This window comes from Acartia tonsa, chromosome 3, assembly GCF_053477335.1.
Source record: "Acartia tonsa isolate MP-2025a chromosome 3, ASM5347733v1, whole genome shotgun sequence".
Taxonomy (NCBI): domain Eukaryota; kingdom Metazoa; phylum Arthropoda; class Copepoda; order Calanoida; family Acartiidae; genus Acartia; species Acartia tonsa.
In genome coordinates, this window is record NC_137262.1 from 37,186,285 (window position 1) to 37,206,592 (window position 20,308).

The 20,308-nt window shown below is 31.3% G+C and overlaps 1 protein-coding gene across 1 annotated transcript; it reads left to right on the forward strand.

Moving 5' to 3' along the window:
• Window positions 1-11,290: 11,290 nt before the first annotated feature.
• Window positions 11,291-19,638, forward strand: LOC145314038 (lysosomal acid lipase/cholesteryl ester hydrolase-like). Its single transcript, XM_080153771.1, has 15 exons — window positions 11,291-11,414; window positions 12,320-12,355; window positions 12,624-12,667; window positions 13,592-13,630; window positions 13,810-13,955; window positions 14,318-14,407; window positions 15,257-15,308; window positions 15,511-15,584; window positions 15,985-16,026; window positions 16,113-16,205; window positions 16,291-16,361; window positions 16,719-16,795; window positions 17,829-17,955; window positions 18,491-18,621; window positions 19,297-19,638. Exons 1-15 carry the CDS (start codon window positions 11,332-11,334, stop codon window positions 19,428-19,430), a joined length of 1,239 nt encoding a protein of 412 aa, XP_080009897.1. The 5' UTR covers window positions 11,291-11,331; the 3' UTR covers window positions 19,431-19,638.
• Window positions 19,639-20,308: the final 670 nt, after the last annotated feature.

A 20,308-nucleotide genomic window follows, 5' to 3' on the forward strand; every position in this document is an offset into this window, starting at 1 on the left:
TTTAAAGATGTAAATAATGTGTCGAATTTTATCACTTTTACCAAAAGACTTAAAGATGATACAGGAAGATTAATTTTTAAATTCCTAGTCTAATTGAGGTTAATTTTAGATTCAAACATTCAGGATTTTAATCTATTTTAATTTCTAAGTATATCTATTTCTCTCCCTGAATATATATGTGAGTAGGTGCGACTTATTTTTAGCAGTGTAGCTTCTACATCCTTATACTAAAGTAACAGGATGTTTGTTTGTGTGCTGTGTGTCTGTACCGAAGGATCTCGCTAACCGCTGAACCGATCGGGTTCTCCTTAACAGGGTAGATTCTTATAGGTCCTGGGAAGGTTTATAACCATTTTGGGGGAGAGTACCACCACCCTCCCAAGAGAAATCACAATAAAATCGAAAAAAAATTTAAATATTCCTGCTGCATAGTGTCGCTAGCGTATGAATGTCTCTACGTAGCGTAGTGGCGCTGCGTAGAGACATGAATTTAACAGCTGATTGACCAAAGACAAATTATTTCTCAAATTAGATATTTAAAATAAAAATAAAACATTTAAATGCCACTAGAGGCCTCTAGGGGCATAGCCGCTAGTATATGTATAATGTATCTATATATTCAGTAGATATGTCCGTAAATATAAATCTGTACAAAGAGCTTTCTTAGGTATCTCATTAATGCGAAGTTAAAATAGGATAAGCTAGAATTAGATTGTTTATGTGATATTTTTCTCTAAAAATAGATGACCAATAGGAAGTATTTTTGAAAAGAATTAAGGATTAGGAAGGCCCTTCAATGTACCCATCATAGAACTAATGCATATTCTTAGAGTAAATATTTCTTAAATGTGTCTTTCCTTATAACAATGTCCATACTTGTTTATTTTTCTTTGGCTTTCTTGATAGCATTGATTCATATCAAATATTTTAAGATATTTCTACTCTAAAATGCATCACATTTTATATACCCAATCTTTGATTGCAAGGCAAATCTATAGAAACATTCAGGCTGTTTGCACGACAATTCAATTTCTTGAAATTTATGATTAATCAGAATTTTAACTGTCTAAAGATTGATATTTCAATAACTACTTAACCAATTGAGTTATCCTTTTGTGGTAAACTTTACATAGGTCCTTAAATAGTTTTATGATATTTTTAGTCTAATTTTCTGCTTATGAAGCCCCTAGTAAATTATAATGTATTTTAAATAATCATTTTTTATAACAAGGCAACTCTACAACTCTATCCACAGATCTTTAAGCTGGCATGACAATACATTTCTGGATATTAATAATCAATATAAAACATTTAAAAATAGTTCTTCTATATAAGTCTATTCTTCTTTTTTTATAAAATGATTCTATACCTCCTACATCTGCAGTGTTATATGACTAGACTAGTGGCTACGCCCCTAGCATCTAGGGGCTTTGTGTTCGAAGAGGCAGAGCGTGACTAAAAACCATCCCAAGACTTAAATCTATAACAAAAATAACCTAAAACTATCTTAAGAGCTTTGTTAAGATACCCTGAAAAAGAGAACTTAATCGGTTCAGTAGTTGATCATAAGCCTCAGACAAAATACCTTACTAATTTACATAATAGGATTATAAACTTCATTATAAAGTTATTGCTGATATGTATCTCATTTATTCTATATGTCATTGTTTCATTGTAGGCACTAAAAGAGCTGCTCAACAATTTTCTAATTCTTATAAATAAATGTAATTGTATAAACAGTAAAGCTACACCTTACAAAAATACAAACAATTAATTGATTTTTTCCTCATGTTTGTCCTTGAAAGCCTTACTTTATTGGTATTCAAACATTCAATGAAATCATTTGGTTTACTATAGCAGCATATAAATGATGTACATATATGATTTTATGGAATCAAAGTCATGTCTTGCATTATATTTTCGAATTTCTGTTGTATGTGCTTTTTCATCTGAAATTACCATTGACATTATTACCAACTATATGAATTAATTACATTTTGACAATTACAATATTATATTGGGATTTTTATTACATAGATAAATTATGTATTTACAATGTTTAGCTAATTTCATATTTTACGGACACAGTTGAACGCTATACTTACCTGCATATGGACACTTTATAGTAGCAAAAGTGTGCCTATGATATTGCAAAAATTACTTCGATACTTTTAAAAATTTTCGTCATATCTTTCATCCAATAGGAGGGAAGTGGAAGGGTTGGGTGCGAGCATCATTATATCAGAGTTCTGATCTGATGTAACATCCATGTAATAACATACCTCTTGTTAGATTCATTTCTTTTGTGTTTTAGTCTTATGTAGTGAAAAATCGGATTATGGAAAGAAAACGTTAGAGGGTTTAATCGTATTTTCACAGCAGCTTTTGATTGGTTATTTTAGGGTTAAGTTAGGTTAGGTAAATGTTATTGATTGCCCTGCGGGATTAGTAATTTAGGCCCGCAGGGTATGAGTCCCCGCAGATGCTAGAATTAGGAAAAAAAGCAACTGTGCAAGTACGACTAAACCACTACTTTGTTTTCTTTCTATGATCCAAAAATCTAACAGTAACGTAACAACACTAAATAAAGAAAAATATTGATAAAAAGCTCTGATCAAGCTTTAAGGCATAAAAAAGTGCTTCGTTATTTCAAAAAATATCAGTTCTACATATCAATAAATCATATATACATGTGTCTTGAAATAATTCTAACAAGAATAATAATATCCAAGGGTGTCAGAGTGAAACAAGCCAATATCGTTTTACATTTATTGACTACAAACTATTCCAAAAGAAAGAAGAAATGTATTATAGTTCAAATTAAATTAAATAATCATCTCGTGTATCAAATCAACTAGTTGTGTAAATATCCTTTACAATCTTAAAAAAAAACTTGATTTTTCTTAAATATTGGTTTGGTCATGTTTTAAGCTATATTTTCGGAAGAAGAATAGATGAACCCCTTAAAATGACACCCCCTACAAAAAATCTAAGGGGTACGTTGGGTAACACTAGCAATATCCCAAAATTTGTGGAGTCAGTACAAGTTTAAAAAGCAAGGAAGTAAGGTTTTTTTCATCATGACCACTTTTAGACATTAAGTTTCTAAACATTTTTATCTACAAAGAAAAAACTTTGATAGATAGATTGTAGTAGATATGTTACTTAATTCCAGTAAAACCGCATCCTAACTCAAGGAGTTAAAAATGGTTCCTACTGCTGCTATGTCAGAAACGTTAGATTGATAGTAAGACTAGGATAGAGAATGCCTTGATTCAAAATAGGCACAACTCATCACCATGAATAGTTAGGACTTCCAGACAAAGGTCGTGCAATCAAAGAGTTGGTTGACTGTTAAGTGTTACTTAACCTAACAACCCTAACTAACCTAACAAGGACAACAAAAATGGGAAGCTAGGTCATAGACAGCAGCCTCTCCCGTGAAAAGTTACATTAATCTTGCATCACAAAAAGTACCCAATTAAAGTTCGAACTATTGGTCATAATTTTTGTATGCCCTTGATAGTTTTTGTTTAAAGCACTTAAAACATGAATTGAATACTAAGCTATGATAAATCCGGGCATATTCGGCCGGGCAAGTGGCAATAGTTTTTGTTAAATTAAATGCTAAATAAATTTGACATATTCTTGTCTCTAACCTATCCACCAATTAAAACTGTTAGTTCCATTTTCATAATTATTATTTTCTCTTTTACGATAGGTATGTCTTTCTTTCTAAATATAACAGTAACATGATGTTTGTCTGTGTGTTTTTACCAAAGGACCTTACTTACCACTGACCGAATTGGTTCTCTATCAAAGTGAAGCTTATCATAGGTCCAGGTTTTAATCATTTTAACTACATCCACCCTCATTAGAAAAATCGCCCCTGGAAAAATTAAATATTCCATCTTTTAAAAAAACTTAAATGTAAAGTGGTGGGTCGACCGTTCCGCACCCATATTTACTATAACATGAATTATTATAAATTAAAGAGATTTTTTTTTTCATTTGCCCAGCTATTAAATATATTTATGGTATGTACTGCTAAAATTCATTTTCAATTAGTATGATGAATAAATAAGGATAATAAAAACAAGGACAATAAAAGCCTAACCAATAAAATAAAAGAGTTGCTACTTTTCCCAATTAAAGCTTATATTAACTCAAAATTGTTAAATTGTTAAAATTGTTAAGACGATTTTACCATTCTCATTCGTAAGCTTAAAGATTATTAGATTTTTTTTCAAATCTTAATGAGTTGGTTCAAACTAGCAGCGTCCAAAATTTTACCCAATAATTTTAATGTACAGGGATAATTTTGTTTATCATTATTGGGGTTCTTCAGAAGCATTAATTCTTCCATTGTTCTATCCCTTGATGGACAATCACAAACACACATCCTGATACTTTTATGCACATTATTTGTGTATCTTTGTGTGTGTGTGTGTTAGTGTGCATATGTGAAAAAATTACTATTGTATTGATAGCTAAGATTAAAGAGTAGCATATAAAATAACAGAAATTTTATTAGAATTTTTTTCGGAATTTGAATATTTTAATAAATTTTATAATTTTAAATCTAAACTGTTCTGCTTTTGTTATTAAGTATCTTAAGATATAATACGTCCCCAATGATGATACACAATATTACCTTTCCTGTATATCATGAGTTTGAACACATTACTTCAAACAAATTCATCAAATGTAATCAAATTTTTTTTAAGCCAACGAATAAGATAACAAGGTTAAAAAACCTTGGGTACAAGTGTCCAATCCATCTCTAACTTACTAAATAAGATATATATGTCCGTCCATTATTTTTATAACATTTATGATTTTAATTGTTGTTGCTGCACTATTTATGAAACGTTTTTAGTTGCTACAGTATAGGCCAACCACCAAAGATTAAAGCTTCTGGACTAATCATTGTTTTCATATCTTTCTAACCTTCAAAATCTTGTTTTACCCAGGGATATAGAGATATGTATATTTATTAATGTTTTCATATCTTTCTAACCTTCAAAATCTTGTTTTACCCAGGGATATAGAGATATGTATATTTATTATTGTTTTCATATCTTTCTATCCTTCAAAATCTTGTTTTACCCAGGGATATAGAGATATGTATATTTATTAATGTTTTCATATCTTTCTAACCTTCAAAATCTTGTTTTTACATGGGATAGAAAGACTGTATGACTGTGTATGACTGTCAAAAGTACTTTAAAATGTGTAGTACTCTGGAGAGGTGAGTAGATTCAAAATTTAATATTGTTTTCTCATTGCCATGGCTGGACATGAATTAGGTCATTTTTTGTTAGTTTTTGACCAAAACTGTAGGATTTATATTGAAAAGAGAAAAGCGATTGGTTTTTTAAAAACCCTTTAGTTACTTATCCCTAAATCCTGACAAACATATGCACCGGACACACTTTCAAATATTTCCTATAGCACTTTATTATTGGACTTTAATATGATATTTTATACAGATTCTTACAGTAGTTGGTTGCTCTATAATTGTTGCTCTCTGTTCAAAAGGCGGTATGAATTGCTGAGATAAGACAATGGACGATAAATTGATATACGTCCACAATGACTGTAAACAAAATCACATCTTCTGTATATCATATTGTTTGTTGAAACCAAACAATAAACAGTCAATGTAAGTAAATATCCAAAATTTCAATTCTAGATTTCGTAGTTATAACTTTGGGTACCAGTGAAATTTTTTGTCCAATGTCCCTTCCCTATCCCTAAAGAAAAGTGTAACAAAGTAAATTTTGTAAACCAAAAAAAAAAATCAGGAACAAAACCTGACTAGAACCAACTTCACAAAAAGGAGAACCAAACAGGCAGACAGACAAACAATAGTCTGATACAAGGTTCAAATTTTTCAATTTTTAATTACAAGAACTGGCTAAACAAGCTAAAAAGGAACACTGGAATAGTTATTTCTCGCATCGTATTATAAACGGCTTTCCGCGGATATAGAATGTACAATTATGAGATTAAAACTAGTTTTTTTAGCCCCGAATCCACCAGATTCGAATGAATACGAGAATAGTTATTTCTTGCATCGTATTATAACGGCTTTCTCCGGCACCTCGGGGCTAAAAAAACTAGTTTTAATCTTTTGATTGTACATTTTTATATTCCTAGAAAGCTGGATATAATACGATGCTAGACATAGTTTTTTCTTATGGATGAGAACCGGTTCCTATCCACTGGATTCGAATGAATACGAGAATAGTTATTTCTCGTATCGTATTATAAATGGCTTTCCGCGGATATAGAATGTACAATTATAAGATTAAAACTAGTTTTTTTAGCCCCGTGGTGCCGAAGGCACCAGCTAAAAAAACTAGTTTTAATCTTGTGATTGTACATTTCTATATTCGTATAAAACTGGATATAATACGATACTAGACATAGTTTTTTTCGTATGGATGAGAACCGGTTCCTATCCACCGGATTCGAATGAATACGAGAATAGTTATTTCTCGTATCGTATTATAAACGGCTTTCCTCGGATATAGAATGTACAATTATAAGATTAAAACTAGTTTTTTTAGCCCCATGGTGCCGAAGGCACCGGCTAAAAAAACTAGGCACCGGCTAAAAAAACTAGTTTTAATCTTATGATTGTACATTTCTATATTCTTAGAAAACTGGATATAATACGATGCTAGACATAGTTGTGTGTGCGAATGGGGCGTTTGTCCAAATTTAGGTATGGAGACCGCTCTTCTATGAGTACTACTAAAAACCTACTTTTACTGCAATACACATAGACATTCTCATCGTCGGTTCGTTTGTTTAGAATGCTTAACCCTCTATTCCCACAAGTATAATACGAATTTGGTTGAGCTGGTGGAAGCTCAACAAAAGACCCACGCGAAGTATTATGTTGTTTTAATCTAAGAATAAATGGTTGGTTTTGATATTCGATCAGAATTATATAAGTATATTAAGTATTAAGGAAGGAAAATGTTTTTATAAAGTGTATTTATATTACAAGTGCATAAGTTAAGTATGAAAATATTTACAGGATAAGTGTTAAAATCATAAGTAGAGTAGGACAGAAATGTGCCCTGAGTCCCAAGCAGTGAATTGTGCTAAGTGTTAGAATTCTAACATAAGGCCTAAGCTCAATTCATGCTAAGTACTAAGGGTCCTAAATTTAAACTACAATGCATGCCAAACAACTAAGTCATTACCTTTTAAAGCCAGAAAGAGAAGTTGATGGTAGGAGAGTCAATAAATAACTAAATAAATTTAAGAGGTACATGCTATAACATTAGCTTTGGACCAGGATCTTAGTGTTTGTCTGTGCAATTAAATGTCTGTATGTTAATATGTGACGTAAATCAGGCATGGTTGTAGGCATACATATTTGTACTGATTGGATACATGGTTACTTTAACAATAAACATAATGTCTTTAATAAACATATAATATTAGCAAATCACATACAAATTACCAAGAATAGGCTAGCGTTACCCATATATGGTGTCATATAGGTAGAGATAGGCCTATGAATGCATAAAAGGATACAAATAATGCCTTGGGCCTAGCTAAAGTAATTGTGTCTTGTGCCTGAGCGCTACTGGATAATTGCGGGGCACACATCAATCAAATATTCATAATCTGCTCTATACAGTGTTAACTTTATATCAAGCATAGATAGATAGTTTGGATGCGAAGCATTTCTGTAAAAGTCTTATATGTACGTTCAAAGAATTTGAAAATTGAGGATCGCATCTCCATAGTTTTTTCGTATGGATGAGAACCGGTTCCTATCCACCGGATTCGAATGAATACGAGAAAATGAATTACAAATCTTTCCAAGTTTTTATATTCTTTTATGAAGAAATTATTTTCCTGTATAGCTTTGAAACTGATTAATATCAGCTGTATTAGAAACGGTTCTCAGCTAAACTGAAAAAAGCATGTATAGCATCGTATTAAAGACATTTTCCCACGTATATTAAAATTAAAATAATTTTATTACCACTATGGTTAGGCCGAGCCTTCGGCCTTAGGGGACTAAACACTAACCCTGTAATTTTTATTTATTTTATTATCCGCGGAAAGCTGTCTGTAATACGATGTGATTAATAACGACTAGACTGTACTATTCATTAACGGCTTCTTTATAACGTAATCTTAAATATGGCATGAAAAAAGTGTAAGGACAAATTTTATAGAGGCAATGAAAATTTATGACGGTACATTTCAACAAAAACAACAAACATGAAACATTTTTAAGTGTATGGTTGTATAAAAGCAAGAATGAAAATATCCGCAAATAGCGCAACACAAACATCATCGATTTTGATTATAACCAAAAAATACGAAAAGTAATTTTTAGTATGGCTTCGAAACCGGTGTTCAACTATACTGAAAATCATGTATTGTATCGTATTTCTTACAATTTTCTACGATTAATGAAACAAAAAAGCTTAATAATTATACCATTTTTCATTTTACTATCCGTGGAAAGCTGTCTACGATGCTGGGATGATTGTATTGTGCCAATTTTCGTCAGTAAATCACTAGATATGATATTTAGTAGAATGTTAAATGTATCAAAGTATCAAAGTTCTTAGAATATTAACAAAGAAGTCAATTACAGTGCAGCTTTGCTACTAAAACAGCTTTTATAGATGTTTTAGGAATGAATTGTGAATTATTTAATAGTTATTGTATTGGGTGTACAATCACTTAAGCGAAGAGTCATACATGATTCCGCAAATATTGGATTAATCATATTTGAAAAACGCATGGTTGCCATTAATATTCATACATATTGGCATCTGGGTTGTTAAATAGTTAGCTGCCGAGCTCTGCGTAATGATGAGAGAAAAGTCGTTTTGCTCCTGTCATTACAATTCACATTTTTGTAGATTTGTGATCATCTATTTTATTTGTGTTGTCCCTAGAGACCTATAGGGGTAGTCGATGGAAAAAGAAGAGGATCTTTCACTTTACATTTCATTAAAAAAAAGAATGAAAACATATTTTTGGGGGGAAGGGTAGGTGGTTTCCCAGGCACGATATCTCTTGGGATGGCTAAAGTACCCTCCCCCAAAATAGTTATAGAATCTTCCCTAGAGTTATAAGAAGCATCAATGTAAAGAAGTACCATATCGGTCCAGCGGCTAGCAAGATCCTTAGGTAAAAACACAGAGAAAGAAATAGAGGATAATATCTTAATTCTTGCGAAACTTATTGAATATCTTTAATACAAAGTAGATTAATGTCTGTCCGTCCGCCCGTCTGTCCCGTAGGATCTCGGTAACCACTGAACCGATCGAATTCTACTCTTCAGGGAATATACCTACTGGTCCTGTGGTGGTTTTAAGCGATTTTTTTAGGTAGGCTGCATCAGTAGTTAGGCTGTAAGCAGTACCTATTTCTTTTAGGTAGTTAATTCAAAATGTAGTAGTTGCAGCACCAAAGCTAAGGTACTTAATTTTTTTAAATTACCTCTTGGAGCAAGTCCCTTAGAGGCTAGGGGCGAAGCCGCTAGTGATTGTATATAGTAATGTTTCATGGTTTGGTAGTTGATTATACTGTAAATTATTCTGTTAACCTCAGTGATGCGATATCTCACTTTTATTGAGATTTGGCTTTTTTTGTGGTGCTAGTTAGATTCCTATATTTCTAGGGTTTCGTTATTTTAAAGGTTTGTGATTTATTTATCAAGTTTTATGATTGTTTTTATGACACTGCTCTCTAGTTAACTTTTCCTTTATCCATCCATTTTTTAGCCTTTGTCATCCTTGTTAAATATTTAAGTAAAAATAAGTATCTTTTTATTTTAGGAAAAGGAAGTATTTTCAACTTTTTAGCTGTTTAACATAAATTTTTTACTATTATTGTTCTTCTTCTACAAATTTGATTTCGTGTTTTTACAGATATTACTGATCTTTAAAATTTTATAAATACATTTTTTTATTTTAGATGAAAAGTTTCTTTGTAACTAAACTTATTATTAGTCATATACGATAATGAATTTATTATTACTTGGATCTTACACCAGATTATCATGTACTCTAATAAAGTTAAACTTGTAATTGGCTGAAAAAGTGATCTCCTCCATACAAATCTTTACCCCGTCCCTTCCCCTCCAATTGGATGGAAGAACTGTCCATGTTAGCAAGCTAAATTGACGACAATTATACCCCACCAATTTTAATGATATTTACGTATATTCTATTTCTATTTATACGATTTAATGTAAGCTAAAAACAATAAAAAATATTTGTGTCATTGTTATCTTATTATTGTGGGAATGTGAAGCACTTATTTAGACAATAATACCCTTGTTTTGTAAAAACTTTCAAAAGCTTCGCTACAGATGAACCTAAATGTCCTTTTTATTAACATTATAAATAGTTCATATAAACTTCTATATAGCTCATAAATGTTTTATACAGAAAGGTATTTATTACTCTGTTTTTTTTTAAGGTATCAAACTTTATTTAAAGCGAAGCTTTTTTAAAATTATGATTTATCCATAAGTGCTTATGGATATTAAAGATGTATAAGATATGCTAACATGTATATTTGTTTTAATAACCCAAATAGAGATTCCTATAACCATGAGGTATAATCAAGAAAACGTAGAATATACAATATAATTATACATTATCAAATCATCATATGGTAATAAACAACATATACTGGCTTAAAGCATTTAGGTAATAGGTTGTCTTTTTGTCTTTCTGTCTGTTTGTACTAAAGGATCTCGCTAATCGCAATACCAATATGGTTCTTATTTACAATGTAGCTTCTCAATGTCCTGGGAAGGTTTATAACTATTTTGTTGAAGGTTACCACCATCCTCCCAAGAGATAACAAATTGACAGCTATCCAGCATGTTTATTTTTCGACCGATTTTTTAAAATGTTTTTATGAATGTGGTCATCCTTGTTTTAACATTAATTTAAGCATTTTATCACTAAACAAACTTTACAACAAAAAAGTCAACAAAAATAGTCGATGTTTTATTACTTGGATGTTGCACTTGATCTTCATGTACTCTAATAAAGTGATACTCGCAGTTGGCTTAAATAACGATACCTCTCGTCCAACCATTTTACCCCGTTCCATCCACTCCTACTGGATGAACGAACTGACCAATAAATAAAGCCTATATTATTAATTTAAATAAAATTCCCCTGTTAATATATCCATGTATTATAAATCAATTACAACAATAAATGTTTATAGAATATTTATAAACTGTTTACTATCTTTTATTTTTATTGAAAACATTTTAGTCAACAATATTTCTTAAAAAGAAAAAGACTCAATCTCAAAATGAGAAGTTTTTACTTTTTATTTTGTTTTCTGTGTGTGGCAGTGAATGCTAAGATCTCAAAAACTGCTGAGGACAGATTAAGGTTCTAAATTTGTTCTTTGAAATAAATTGTGGTCAATCCATTAAAGTTCCTAGTGAGCTCAGAGGTGGGTTCTTAAAATAAACTTACCCCACTGAACTTTGGAACACTCGTTTGGAACACTCAATTGCTCCTTTGTTTTTCCCATTTTTTTGGAACATCAAATGGGGTAAATGTGATTGTCATTATTAAAAAAAAAATTTATTGAGAAAAATAGTGGGGCAATTAAATGTTTCAAAAGATGGAGTGGGGTAGCCACAATTAAATTTGGAACATTTTTGTTTTTTAATTCAGAGATTTTTCAAATTTTCAAATATTTAAATTAAGCATAAAAAAATATGCCAAAAAAAACAAAGACAAAAAATCTTCCAAATTTTAAAACAGTGTTCCAGTGGGGATATTTTTGCCCCACTGAAAAAATCATTTTGGAACATTATAATCAGTGGGGCAAAAGTTTTTAAAGAATTAATATTACCAAATTTTTTATTTGCCCCACTGATTATAATGTTCCAAAATGATTTTAGTGGGGTAAAAGTTTTTTAAGAACCCACCTCAGGACCCCATCCCCTCTTCCTTATAGCTTCCTTATAGTTGTTCAATAAGAATGGGGAGAGGTTTTTATGTTAATCTCTCATTGTGGCCCTAACCCAAAAGGGCCTATATATGCGGTGCCCTAGCCCTACAGGGATACTCTGTGCCCAATATAACATAACCAAAACTTAAGGAAAACACTAATATACCAATTTCTACCCCCCCCCCCCTCAAAACACACACTTTTTCCAATTTGCGTTATGGGGTTCTGCGCTCGACATAACCTTGATTTTAGCAAAAATTTTTTAAATTTGAAATAATTCTAGATTTTGAAATAAATCTAAATTTTAAAAGAAAATATCTTATGCCTAATTAAGGGAAAGACAGGAAGCAGTAAAGGATCTCCCAAGTGGGTAAGTAAGACTCAATTCAATGTTTCATTTCAAATTATTATTTATTTCTTATGTCAAGTTGAATCTAGCATACATTTTTCTGGTATATATGCATAGGCGTCCACAGGGTTTATTGGAACCTAAATCAGAAAATTTTAACCCCCCTTAAAACTACAGAAGATTACTACCCTCAAACATTTGAAACCCCTCATTTTACCCACTAAAGAAAAAGCTTGGACGTCATTGCATATATGTACATTAATTGTATGGTAATATATTTCTTTTATAGATTAACAACTCCTGAACTTATCAAATATTGGGGTTATCCTGTAGGTAAGAAATTATTTTTAACATTTCAAAATATTTGTAATATAACTGTATATTATTTACTAGCGGCTTCGCCCCTAGAGGCCTCTAGTGGCATTTAAATGTTTTTTTTATATTTTAAATATCTAATTTTAGAAATAATTTGTCTATGGTCAATCAGCTGTTAAATTCATGTAACTACCAGGGAGTAAGGGAGGGGACAATGGATCGAATATTCAATTTTTAGGAGTCTCAGACTTTGGGAGAAGGGATAAGGGAAGTGGGGGCAAGGGAAATAAACACTCATTGTGTTAGTTTGGAATGTAGCAGACGGGGAGAAGGGAGAAGGGAGGTGGGGGCAAGGGACAAGGGAAATAAACAGAATAAAAAGGGGCAGTCATATTCTTGCTAGCAGCTGGCCGGGTCCAATAATCTTTTAATATAAAAATCACACCAAAAAACCTCAATATATTTCATCAAAAAAAAATTGTGATTTCACTTTACATGACGCTATGAAAATCTATTATTCAATTAACAATCCCTTTATAATTTCCTACAAATTTATTGGATTAAACTAGATTTCATGCCCTTTCTTTGATAATTTTTACATTAAATTAATTGCCCATTGTCCCCTCCCTTACTCCCTGTGTAACTACGCAGCGCAACTACACTGCGCAACTACGCTACGTAGAGACATTCATACGCTAGCAACACTATGCGGCAGGAATATTTCAATTTTTTCGATTTTATTGTAATTTCTCTTGGGAGGGTGGTGGTACCCTCCCTCAAAATAGTTATAAACCTTCCCAGGAACTATGAGAATCTGCCCTGTTAAGGAGAACCCGATTCAGCGGTTAGCGAGATCCTTTGGTACAGACACACAGACACACAAACAAACATCCTGTTACTTTAGTATAAGGATTATGTTGTAATTTTATTGTTTTTTTCTAGAGGAGCACTGGGTACAAACTGAGGATGGATATATTTTAGGTAATATTTTTAAGTCGTAGATTTAAAGAAATATATAAAACTTAACCCTAACTCAGTCCTAGGTTAGCCTAGTGATATTTTTAGGATTTGGCCTAATAGTTCTTCTTGTTTACTAAATTATTCTTCTTTTAGTAACAAGAAATAAGATTCTAACTCTGTTTTCATAACTTTTTAATTAGGATTGCACAGGATCCCCCATGGCAAGGACCAGACTCCCGGAGGTGACAGACCTGTTGTCTACCTACAACATGCTCTCATCACCTCCTCTGCCCTCTGGTCATTTGGTCCTCCTAAGAAATCTCTAGCCTATATTCTTGCTGATCAGGTAAAACATTCTTTCAAGGTTGTGAAAAAGGTTGTACCAAACACAATAAAAATTGTAGTCACTCATTATTGTATGGACTACTTAATTGATTTCCCTCCTTTCAGTATTGAATGAACTTTATAAATGAGACTGGTAATATGAATCAGATTAACATATTTGTTGCATTAAGGCTACTTGCATCACATTGCATTTAGACTATTTTGTGAAACAATTACAGTTCTTACACAAGACTGGTATTTGTGTTTCATATTTCTAATGAAGATATAAAACTGTTTTTTCAATAACCTTTTATGATTTACCTTTAAATTACGTTTAGCACTATGTTAATCTTATATATTTTTTATATTGATTTTTCAAATTAGGGATATGATGTATGGATGGGAAATAGCAGAGGAAATCCTTATTCCAAGAATCATACCTATCTAGAACCATGCTCAACATCAAGATGCAAGGTATGTCTTGTAATATAACTTGTATCATCATTGAAATAATAAAGTACCGAGATGAGTTTTTAATAAATGCCGCGTTTTTTCGACAATTTTTTAGACATTGATTGATTGAACGAAGACGATGGAATTTCAACACAGAGTATACAACATAAGGATTAAAAAATTTGAAAATTATTATTTTAGCAATTTGTATAATGTCTAATACAACTTAAATCCATTTTCGCTGCATATTTTTTAATGCATCTTTTTAGAGCTGTGTTAGACATTATACAAATGGCTAAAATAATGATTTAAAATTTTGAATTCTCAAGTTATATACTCTGTTAAAATTGTACGGGGCATTGATCTTCAAGATGAAATAAGGTTTTTAACAGAGTATACAATTTAAGTATTCAAAATTTTAAAATTAATATTTTGGCCATTTGTATAATGTCTAATACAGATGTAAAAAGATGCATTAATAAATATGCAGCAAAAATGGATTTAAGTTATATTAGACATTATACAAATGGCTAAAATAGTAATTTTAAAATTTTGAATTCTTATGTTGTATACTCTGTGTTGAAATCTCATCGTCTTCGTTCAATCAATCAATGTCTAAAAAATTGTCGAAAAACGCGGCATTTATTAAAAACCCATCTCTGGGTTTTGTTGTATTTTCACACTAGCTTTTTAGGTTAGGATTGCCCTGCAGGAATAGGCAATAAACCCCCTATGGTTAGAGCCACTTGTAAAGGCTAGAAAGAGGGAAAAAGCTACAGTGAAAATAAGAGAAAACCTGCTACTTCGATTTCTTTTCATTATCCTAAAAATTTCTGAAATATTGCAACCACTCTATAACTGCTATAACAGGAATTTTGGGATTTTGACTGGCATGAAGGTGGCATGTATGATGTTACAGCTGGTAAGTTTTTAAATGAATAAAGAAATTTCAATTTCATATGTCATGTCAATAAACATTTATTGAAAAGCATTTCATTATCATCTTCAGTAAGTTTGATGATTTCTTTAAATTTTAAAAGAAAATTTATTTTTCTTATTTGATGTTTTTTATATAATTCAATTACAATGCACAGTTTATCATAACGTTTATGTTTAACTTTTAGGTATTGATTATGCTCTGAGTTACACTGGCCAGGATTCAGTTTACTACTGTGGACACAGTATGGGAACCACACAGGTATTTAACATGTATTTAGTAAGAAGCTTAAGTGTTATATTTTATTGCTTTGTTTGTAAGACTTTATGGTATTAAATACTTTTCCAACATGGCTAGAAATCTGATTTGTTACCCCAAGAAAAAGGGACTGGTTTTGTGTCTTGCTGTTGGTTGGTTATTATTAGTTGGTTAAAATTAGTTCAATAAACAGAAAATAAATACCATTTTCTTATGTATAATAACATTATATATTCATTACTGATTACATGATTGAAACACATTTTTAGTAAGAAATTAGAAGAAGAAAAAAATTATTTGCATTAAAAATCTGTATGTATTTAAATATGTATGAAAGAAAAATAAGAATCATAATTTATATTTTTAACAATCTGTAATACAACAAACTAAATTTTTGTTTTAGTATTTTGTAATGTTGTCTATGAGGCCAGAGTACAATGAAAAGGTAAATTAAGGATTTTAACATTGTAAATTTAATATAATGTGTTTTTATAACAATGATATTACGTTAAACAAATGTATTAATTTCAGATTAAAATTGGTGCTGTATTGGCACCTCCTGTATACATGAGCCATGCCACAAACTTTATCTTTGAAATTGCACAATGGGCTGGTGGTATTGAGGTGAGACAAAAAAAATATATCATTTCAATAGTTCAAAAAAACTATTTTTGTTTCAATATTGACAAATTTGCTAAAAATTTTCTAGAATATATATCATCTGTTTGGACAGTATGAGTTTTTGCCCCATTATGATGTCATCTCTTGGATTGGTGATGCGTAAGTATTTCATAAATCATTAGATATTTGAGGCTGCTTTCCATGACACTTTATCATTGAGGTCCAAAACACTTGGGATATTATGTCAAGTAACACCCAATGAACAACCATTAATTGATTGTTCTTTGTCTTGAAATTCTAACTGTGCATGGTATTGGGTTGCATCTGTTTAGAACCAAGGCATTATGTGAATTAATTTGTTACAATATCATAGCAACAGTAAAACAATTAAAAACATATAGAGCTATGACACCATGTTGAGTCAAGATTTGATACAACTATCACCTCCATAACAACAATTATATACACTACTTGTTCAGTTATGGTAAAAAGATTAAGCATTTTAAACTTGTTAAGGCTTTGTGGCGATGACCATCCTTTCACAAATACTCTTTGTATGAATATTGGTTTTCTTCTTCTTGGGTTTAATCCAGGTATATGGATAATGATATCAACTTTTATAATTATTCACAAAAAATTCCTGTCTTAAAGCATTTATTTAGATCTATATATTTCGGTGAACAAAGCACCCTAATCAGTCAAAATCAGTAATAAGGAATAGCCAACAAGCAAAGTAAATCTAAGATAAAACTAATCTTAGAAGGTGGCCTTAACTATGAAGCTTAGGCTCCCAAAATCATGAAAAATCAGCTGAAATTTCAAATAATGTTTTGTTGTTATAGGGCCAAAATACAAAAAAATCATATTGAATTATATGTATATCCTTATACTAAAGTAACAGGATTTCTGTGTGTCTGTCTGTCTGTGTGTACTGAAGGATCTCGCTAACCGCTAAACCGATTGGGTTCTCCTTAACAGGGTAGATTCTCATATGTCCCAGGAAGGTTTATAACTATTTTGGGGGAGGGTACCACCACCCTCCCTAGAGAAATTAAATTTTTAAAAAATTTACCAATTTTAGAAAGAGAGTTCAACGAAAAATAAACATCAATCGTAAATTTTTTTTAACTTTTTCTTTTAAAATCTAAAATAAGAAATTGAATTATCAAATTCGACTCTCTCCTCCTTAAGTGCCCCTAGAGGCCTCTAGGGGCGTAGCCGCTAGTCCTTATAATAAAGGGACAGGATGTCTCTTTGTACCAAAGGATCTCGCTAACCGCTGAACCGAACGGGTTCTCCTTTACAGGGTAGCTTCTCATAGGTCCAGGGAAGGTTTATAACAATTTAGTTGGAGGGTACCACCACCCTTCCAAGAGAAATCACAAAAAAATAGAATTTTTTAAATTAGAGTCTTGAACACAACATAGAAAACAAAAAACATTTAAAGAGCCACTAGAGGCGTCTAGGGACGTAGCTACTATAGTAGTAAAATAAAGTAATGTGTATAAAAAGAAAAGAAGAAAATATGGCTTGCAAAGAATTATTTGATAATTATTTGATATTAGATGTAAAATGAAAAATATATAGAAAGAAAAGAAGGCATTTAACAATATTGATTGTGTTCAGGTCAGCTAAATGGAACCATGATTCCCACGTACCTGGATCACGTGCCAGAGTCCTCTTCAACCAGAACCTTTGCACATTATGCTCAGCTACACCTCTCCAAAAACTTTGAAGCTTATGACTTTGGTGAAACAGGGATGACAACTACATATTGGCAAAAAATAATATAATTGGCATTTAGTAACAAGCAAAACAAACATATCAACCTAAATCATTATTGCTTTTGGCATAGGTTTAGTTGATACTATGGAGGGTACAATGAGAGATAAAAACATTTCAGAAACTTACTCTGTAAAATTCCAAGCATTAGGATGGGAGATATGGTAGGTATCAGGGATCTTAAGGGACAAGACAATGTATGATAAATTAATGTACGATCCAATGATGATCATAAAAATTACCCCCTTTAGAGGTTAAAAGTATTGGTTGAAAAGTTTAAAAATTATTATGCAACATTCTTTTGGTAAAGTTTGGGTAAACCAATTTTAAAAAGTTTTGAGCACTAGTGTAATTTACAATACAATGTCTCCTCCTTCCCTGAGAGGGAATTATTTTTTCTACCTTTTATCCCTCCTCACTTAGCTTTGTAAAAATTGTAGATTTACAACTCTATCATAAAAGATATAATAAATTTAGAATTTTTGTAAGCCAATATGGAGTTTTTGAACAGGCAACATCTTGCACTACCACCAGTCCACCCCACCTGTGTACGACCTGTCTAAGGTGACCGCACCCACCGCCATATTCAAGGGAGATGCGGATGATCTTGTCAGCCTAATTGATGTTGATATACTTGGTAGGAAGAAATAGTTTTAAAACGACTGCGAACCTAGCATATAGAGTTATCTAAAATTTAAAAACCTGCCCAGAAATAAAATTTTAAAGAAATAATCTAAAAAGACAAATATATATTGCATACAATGGGTTAAAAATAAAAATGTTCAATTTTGTGATTATTTACTTCATAAACAAACTAAAACAAAAATGGAAAGATAATATTCCTAAAAGTTCAAGTGTCCTTTGTAAAATTTGTACTATGGTATGCATAAAAAAGTTTGAGGCTTAATAAATAAAATAAAATAAGAATAGTTATACATCGCATCGTATTATAGACAGCTTTCCCGGATAATAAAACCAGTTTTGTTAGCCTCAAAGGGGTGGAATAAATTTTTATTTTAATATTTGTGTAAAATTGTAGCAATACGATGCTATACATGCTTTTTCTGTATGGCTGAGAACCTTTTATAATCCAGCGGATATTAATCGGTTTCGAGGCCTTACTGGAAAGATAATTCTACAATTTTTTGGCATTGATGTCAGTTGGTCTGTAACGCTCTTTTTACATGGTCTTTTTACTCCTTAAAATATTATTTTTATAAAGCCTTCCTTTGTCTTTTGATCTAATAAGGGGTTAGATTGAAAAAGTACTTCTTGGCAAAACTAACTATTTATTTTATTCTTTTTTTTTCAGTGAACCATCTACCCAACGTTGTGTTTGACCACCTGGTTGAGATAGACGGATGGACCCACACAGACTATGTTCTATCTATGGATGCAGATGTTCTTGTCTATGATTATGTTGTCGATGTTTTTAGCAAACATTAGTATTTTTTGTCGATGAAAATATGAAAAGCTCAATTTTATTTCATATAAAAAAAAGTATATAAAATTTTTTATTTTCTCTTTTATAACAACAAAGAATCCAATAAAATCATAGTAGTTTAGTATTTTTTTGTATTATTAAATGTAATATTTAGCAAAATAATATTTATTGTCATTTTGTCTTTGATAATAAAGGTTGAAATGGCTAAAAGTTTATTAATTTAGGTATGTCATTAAAAAAATGTTTGTTTTTGTGAAATAGTTGCTTGGAAAGTTTAGACACAAATAGATTTATTATTACTTGGATCTTACAACAGATTATCATGCACTCTAACAAAGTGAAACTTGTAGCAGGCTAAAATAGCGATCCGACCTCCTTACCTTCTTCCTACTGAATGAACAGGGGAGAAACTGTATCCTGTTATAATATTCTACATCAATTTAGACACCGATATATATGAGCCCCCAAAGTGAACGTATTTTAATGTTTTTTTGTGGTCAGTAAATTTTATCGTCCACTGTCCCCTGAAAATATTCATGTGACTTTCCAACTCTGAAGACAACTGGATCTAATCTTTTTCTGACTAAATGTTTACAGATTAAAGTTAAGTAGTGTAAATGCTCAATACAAGTCACTCCGTCACATTTCAACTTTCTTCGTATTTAATGTACTAGGTTGATTAACATTAAGTTTTAGGTTAAAAAACACCGAAACGACAATTTCTTCTTTGATTTTACAACCTTTGTCTGGTAGTCTTAACTGTGCATTTAGATCTTTTCATGAAAATACACTTTTTCGAATTTTAGTCTTCTGCTAACATTACTGAGTTCAGTTTTATTTAAAAAGTTTTCTTGAAAAAAACAGGTTGATATCTTTAAAA